Source organism: Geospiza fortis, unplaced genomic scaffold, assembly GCF_000277835.1.
Source record: "Geospiza fortis unplaced genomic scaffold, GeoFor_1.0 scaffold138, whole genome shotgun sequence".
Taxonomy (NCBI): Eukaryota; Metazoa; Chordata; class Aves; order Passeriformes; family Thraupidae; genus Geospiza; species Geospiza fortis.
In genome coordinates this window covers 7166827-7174001 of record NW_005054307.1, presented here as the reverse complement: position 1 = coordinate 7174001, position 7175 = coordinate 7166827, and the positions used below count along the sequence as shown (strand labels likewise).

General features: G+C 38.9%; 1 protein-coding gene across 3 annotated transcripts in view; it reads left to right on the top strand.

Annotated features, from left to right (window-relative positions):
- Nucleotides 1-333: 333 nt before the first annotated feature.
- The window catches only part of ANKIB1 (ankyrin repeat and IBR domain containing 1), a 56432-nt gene continuing 49590 nt past the window's right edge, over nt 334-7175 (top strand). For all 3 annotated transcript variants that reach the window (XM_031066740.1, XM_031066741.1, XM_031066739.1), the window contains exon 1: nt 334-600. In XM_031066740.1, coding sequence (XP_030922600.1) covers nt 413-600 — 188 coding nt within the window. In that variant the 5' untranslated portion in view covers nt 334-412. The remainder of the gene's footprint in view (nt 601-7175) is intronic.

Genomic DNA, 7175 nt, shown 5'->3' with positions numbered 1-7175 from the left:
TATTTAATTCATTTCTCATTCATGGAAATTCAATGTTCATGCCAGTCTTCTAATACAGGTCAATATTAGCCATTTCTTTTCCATAGGTTTCAAGAGTGTAAGTAGTGAAGATATTTGCAGAGGGAGAGAGATCCACAATTTATCAGGGACATGATCTGTGAAGGATTGGGAATTGGTGTGCATTTACCTAGAAAGATTTCAGCCATTCATGAAGAGAAGTACATAGGCCCTATGTACTACTTCTTCACCTGCCTATTTACAGTGCTCTGCATTTTTTTCTTTTCTGGGAAAAAGTATTTTACAGAATAACTGGAATGTTTTTCGTCTTTTTTAGGCTGTGAAGCATGTTACAGAACCATACAACAAGTGGATGAAGGGGAAAGGAAGTGCCATTGATAGCTAGGACAGCAACATGGGAAATACAACCACCAAATTCCGCAAAGCTCTTATAAATGGAGATGAAAACTTGGCCTGCCAAATCTATGAGAGCAACCCTCAACTCAAAGAAACTCTTGACCCAAATACTTCTTATGGAGAAACGTACCAGCACAATACTCCGCTCCATTATGCTGCTAGGCATGGGATGAATCGTATCCTGGGGTAAGCAGCATTTGAAATTTGGCTTGGCTGTGAAAAACTGACCTGAAAATGCAAGAGTGTTAGCCAGGTTATAAACACTGGGTGTGTGTGTGCATAGGTGTACACATATATGTGCATGTGTGTGTTGCACAGACAGAATTTGTAACAAGTTCGAGTAGTAATAGAAAACATGCAAATTAGTCTGTAATCACAGGCTGATAAACAGTCTTTAATTTTGTTTCAGTATCTGTTCCTTTCTTGTAAAATTAGTCTTGGGCAGTTTTACTTTGTTTCCTTATGACTCCTATATTATCATTCTTTGAAAATAGTGGCTGTTCTGCCATTCTTGATGTGTTTTCCTGTCTTTAAAGAATCTGTTTGCAAAGCTTTATGGATATTACCCTGATTGTAACTACTTCTAGATGGTACAATATATATTTATTCTTGCATTATTCAGGCAGCTTTTATTTTTTGAGTTGGATAATAACAGTGAACATTAATATCTTGATAATAAGTACGTTTATTGTGCTGCAGTCAACATGGACAACAATCCCTAATATTAGCTATTTCCATTCTTTTGTATTTTTGTCAGTGGTCTAAGATCAATTAAGGATTAACATTTTACCCATGTCCAGACATTGCAGACACAAGCTATTCTCATCTAGTATTTTGTGAAGGTAGTACCAGGCAGACATTCCTAAACCTCTTCTTCAGTAAGCACTATTAGAGAGAATTTCATAAAGATCCTCTCTTCATATTAGGAAACAGAACAGAAAGAAATACTGAACTGTGTTATTGGTAATATTCTTTTCATTTTTGTGTTTATGTCTAAATGGACCTGTAGTATTCTTAAGGCTTGTTTTGTACCTCATATGCTGTAATTTACTAGCTTTCTGGCCTTTCACCATAATTTTTCCTCAGTGTTTTAGATTCATCTAACCAGATTTTTATTCTATAATTTCTAATTTACCTCAATTTTGGCTAAATATTTTTCTCTTCTTCCCTATGTATTCTGTATTTCTGTTTTAAATTTATTTTCATTTTATCACTGACACTTTTTTGTTTATTTTTCCCCCCATTCCTTATTCTTGAATTATAGAAAAGAGTTAACTAAAATGAATTTAGAATAGTGTCCAGTTTTTACTTACACTTTCCATATGATTTTTTCCTCTGAGATTTTCAGATTTCTCTCAAGAAAATAGCTCTTAAGAAATTATAGCCTCATTGAGACAACAAGGACACATGAAATTGCACATATGAAAAGAAATAGTCATAATTACTGACTTCTGAGCAGCGCATTAGTTAAATCATATTGCATCATTATGATGGAATCTCAAATAACTGCTTTGTATTTTATTTTTAAAAGTCATTTAGAAATGTTGTTTTGCTGCTAGCTACATAGGACCTTCAACATCTAAGTCTCACAGGAGAACTTCTTTTTTTCACACATTGCAAACTAAATGATCAAAAGAATAATTCTTTTGCCTTGTTTGAATCAAGGGTTTGTAATACATTTTTTGTCCCTAAACATAAGGTAGGTTCCTTTATCTGCTGGAGTCTGGCTCTGAAAACCCAGACTGTTAGAATTGTAGCACTTTTGAGGAATAATTTACTGAAGTGTTTTTACTATTAAGTTTTCTGATATCTTTCTAAGGGCTTCTCTTTAAGATGTGCTCCACATAAATGTGGCCTTTTTATCTAAATAAAGTAGTAAAAGTGAATAAATATAAGCCTTAGAGTGTGTCTGTTTGCTAAGTTGATAGCAGAAAGGGCACAAGTGCTCTGGAGTTAAGTTGCTTCTTTTTGATGCAGAAAGTCCTGGATATGGCAGGGGTTAAATGAACTGATTTTTAAAAGGAGTGCTTTGATTTACTGATAAAGTTCAGCACCTAAATATAAATTAATTTTAATCTCTTTCTATTTTGAGAGAAATTTACAATTATGAGATGTCTATAGTAGTATAATTTATGTTTATGTCTTCATAAACCATTTTAAATATTGGGGAATCTGTAGCACCACTAACTACAAGCTGTAGCATTTACTTGCATGCACACCATATAATCCAGTTTTTCATTATAGGCAATAGTATTATTGGGGGGTGGATATGAACTGATGTGTTTACAGTTTACTGTGTGAGATTTTCTCAAGATAGAGTAGTGTGATGCAGTTGTTGGTACACCTTTTGCATTACAGAATGCATTGAGAGAGATATTTTGGGATGTTTAGAAATATCCTATCTGGCAGTGCTGAGGGTGGTGGGACTGGCCAAAAGCACAGTGAAAGCACCAAGTTTGCAGTGAAAGGGACTTGGGGACATCCTACTGCAGTCATCTCAGAAGGAAAGAACCAAGAAACTGGGGAAGAGGTGAAAGGTCACAAAGCAAAACTGCCAACCTGCACAAATTTGATTTAATCCAGCATGAAGTCTACTGGCAGAAGCTTAAGCCAACAAAAATTTCTCAATGATTTCGAGCTTCTCAGTTATTATGCAGCAAGTGTCTGAGTCATCTGGCTGCTGCACTTTTCATCCAATATTTACAGCCCAGAAACAGGATCAAGATGTAAAAATTTGAAAATTTGCTGTTAATTTCTTTTCACAAGATCCAGCAAGATTTTGTTTAAAATGCTAGGATTGTTTCTTGATCATTTTAATGAGTATCATAGGAAACTTTAGTATACTAGGAATGTTGAAATAAAAACCAAAACATAGTCAATATTCCATTAATGTATAACTTGGTCTGCAGCCCTGAATAATGTTTACCTGACATACCAGTTTGTTTTAACATAGCATTTAATGTTTAAAAACAAAAGATTGCTGACCACAGCTAATTAGCTCAAACAAGAATTTTCGAAGACTTGATCTCAGGCCAGTAAGCTCATCAGCAGAGAAGAGCCTAAGGCTGGCACAGGATAACCCTCAGCCCCCAGCTGTGGCGCCTGTCAGGAGGAGTTGGCAGAAGGGCATTGTACTGGGTTCATGGGGCAAGGTTTTGGTAGCAGGGGGCTGCAGGGATGGTGTAGTAAACTCTGTGGACATAGGTAAAGCCCCATGGAGAATTGAATAACAGGAATGCTGAGACAGCCACTGTAGTTCCCGTCTCCCTGACCCCCCGCCCCAAAGCTTATCCCTGTAACCCTATAGGCTGTGTTACTTTAACCCTTACTATTGGTCAAATCTGGATCCCCCTGAAACCTATAAAAGAGGCATATTTTAGCCCATTCGGGACAAGAAGAACGGACCCGGGACCCTTCGCAGATCCCCTCAATAAAACCATCGCTGCAGAACCCCCAAGTGCCTCTCCTTCTCCTCTCTCGCCGTCTGCTACAGCCTCAGCCCAGGAGCACCCCTGCCTAGCAAGCAAGAGCTGAAATCCTAAGAGCTTGCAATCACTGTAAGAGCTGACAACCACCATGCTTGCTAGAGGGTAGCCCCGAGGCGTTGGCCTGAGCTAAGCCTGGCATTCGAGCCCCCGAACCCCCTGGGGACTGCACTCCCGAGATAATAAGGCCAGAACTGAGGCTTTATTATAGGATGGCATCTCTGAGAAGAGATCAGTGTGCCCCACACCAGGCACAGCTGGTGTCTGCCAGCTCCAAACCTGCCCCACCACTGGCCAAAGCTGAGACTGTGGTGATGCTGGTGGTACCTCTGCATACTTAGGAAAGGATGAAAAATGCTGCACAGCTTCTGTGAGAGAGGAGTGAAAAAAATGAGGGAAACAGCCCTGCAGAGAGCCCAGGCCAGAGAAGGAGGGGCAGGAGGTGCTCCAGGCACTGGAGCAGATTCCCCTGCAGCCCGTGGTGCACGCTGTGCTGGGGCTGGATGGCCTCCCACAGCCCCTGGACATCTACAGAGAGCAGAGATGCACCCACAGCTCCTGGAGGACCCCACAGCAGAACAGGTGGATGTGGCCTGAAGGAACCTGCAGCCCATGGAGAGCCCATGCTGGATCAGGCTCCTGGCAGGAGCAGCCCACAGAGATGCAGGATTTCTGGCAGGACCTGTGACCCTGTGGGGACCCGCACCGCTGCTGTGTGTTTCTGAAGGACTGTGCCCTGTGGAGGAACCCACACTGGAGCAGTTCATGAAGCACCCACCTAGGAATTTTGAGAGCTTTATACAACATCCACACTGGTCTCATCCCACTACAAACATTTATCCTGCTTCCCTATGAATTAAGGTCTTGACAGAAGATTCATATTTAAGGAGGTAGTATAAATTTCACTCCCTAAATGTGTATAAAAATATTACAGACAAAGCGCACTGGAAACATGTTTTCCTTAGAAAAGGCAGTCTTCAGATGATCAAGCACATCCAATGCCCTCAGGCTTCTTGTTTTTCTTTTTTGCCTAATGGATGTTTTAGACCATCTGACTGCTTAGTTTGAAAGAATTGCTATCAATGTGGAAAGTTACTCACTGGAGTCTGGCTGTTGGTGAAGCACTCCTGAGCTATGACAAGAGAACAGACTTTCCAGAGGCTGCTTGAGATGGAGAGACTGGAAATCATGAGGACTTGCTTGACGTTGAAAGGAAAAAAAACCCTTTAGATAAACTGTCATTTTGCAATATATGTGGTGTGACTTTCAGTTTTGCAGCTTTGCTGGGAAGCTTTTTGGATCAGTGACAGATTTTCCTCATTGTGTGTTTCGTAGTGCTATATCTGAGCACTTTGTGGGTATTCAAGCCAAAAGTGGATTGTTATAGCAGTTGCTGCTGGTCCTGGCCTGAAGAGGGGGGAGGAGGAGATGACAGAAACATGGAACTCTGGGGAGACAGGACAGGTTTACAAAGCTGATTTTTTCCTAGAACAAGAAAAACAAGACTTTCTTGTTACAGAGATTCTGGAAGTTGAGGTGACTGCTGGAACTACAGAAAAAAAAAATCAAACTCAAACCTACTTCTCTTAACATTCTTGATGTCTGCCATTCAGTAATAGTGGTCAAGCAACTCTGGCAATGAAGGCATAGCTAAGCCAGTCAGAGAGAAATGTTGGTAAATGTGCCTCGGATTTGTTCATAGGCAATATTTCTTGTTTCATTACTATAATTTGGGAAATATATTTCTTCAGAAGAATGACAGAACATCAAAATAGTGATTTCCTCTAGGCTATGCATCTCTTGCAATTTCAGCTACGGTCCCCTTCTGTTCTGCCTGTTAAAGAGATTTCAATAAGGACTGGACCAAGCAATTGTAATGCAGTCCAAAAAAAGTATGTTGATATTTCCAGCATGTTATGGAGGGTGAATTTGCCAGAAAACTTGTTGACCCCAAAGGGAATGCTGCATTCGTCACAGCACATTCAGGAATGTCTCTTCCCATGCCAGGTTTTGTTGGCTTTTCATCCATTTGCAGTCATGGTGAAAATTAGTTTTTGGATAGTTTTGAGGGACATGTGTGTAGACTGTTTTTCAGAACAAGATTTCCCCGAAGTTTAGAGGTTATTAGAGGATTTTTATGCTGCAAAAATAGATGTTAAGGAAAAGTATTGATGAAAACCCTGTTCTTTGCGGGTCATCTGGCTTTAGAGAAGTGCTGTAGTTGCTTGTTTTCTGATAAGGTTGAAGCTGCTCTGAATTTTTGATATTGTTTTTTTCTGGAGATGGAAATCAAAAAGAGGCTACTTCACTGTTTTGACAGACAGAAGTTCTGTAAATATTTAAACTTTGAGATGCAAATAGACCTAAATGATTCATGCTGAAATCTTCAGAAAGGTGCTAAAATTCATATTTTTTCTTTATTAAATTTTTGAACATCTATTCAATGCTTTGACAGTAAGTCTAGTGTTCCTTTTAAAATTGCTTTCCTAACAGTACTTCTAATCTAAATGTGAGCAAAAGAAAAATAATGAGGTTCATAGCAGCTCTTTGTCTAATAAGGGCAAATGGGAAAAATGTGGGGTTATTAACCAAAAGTACAGGATCCCAGTGTAAGGAAATTTGTATTGAGTGTATGGATGTTTTCAAGTAGGTGGTTCAGAAAACAACTGGAGGAGTTCTTTCTTTCCTCCTTTTTTTTTGGTCATCATGGTAATTCTTTGAATTACTACATTTGCTTGGTGTTTTCCAATTTTAAAGCTCATTTGGAAGAAAAATCATGAAGGCATAATACTTGCCTAAGCTACTGTTCTAAAAGTAGGTTTTTTAAGTTTTGGCATCTGATTTTAATACAAAAGAAAACCACCCAACTATATTCCCTTTCTTCTGCATTACAAAATAATTCTGTTCTGGTTTAATAACTTAAAGTGTATGATACACTACTTCATCTGAATAATTTATTAGAATGTCATTGTCTAGATCATTCACTTTGAGCAACAGAAAGCAAGCTTGTTTTTAATTATCAACAATTATACAGATAACCATTTCAAACATACTTCTGTTGAAATTAATTTTATTCAGAAAAGTAAGTATGTCTCCACTGGAATTATTCATACTCGGTCTCCTTTATAGTCAGTATAGACATTGGTAATAAATCTAGTCAGAATAATTAGTGAAGGCAACAGCACAATTCATGTATTGTGAAGGTGACCATAAAGTGTTTTAAATTAAGGGTGTGCCAGCAGTGCCTGTTTCTTCCCATTGATTCAAAGGGGATTT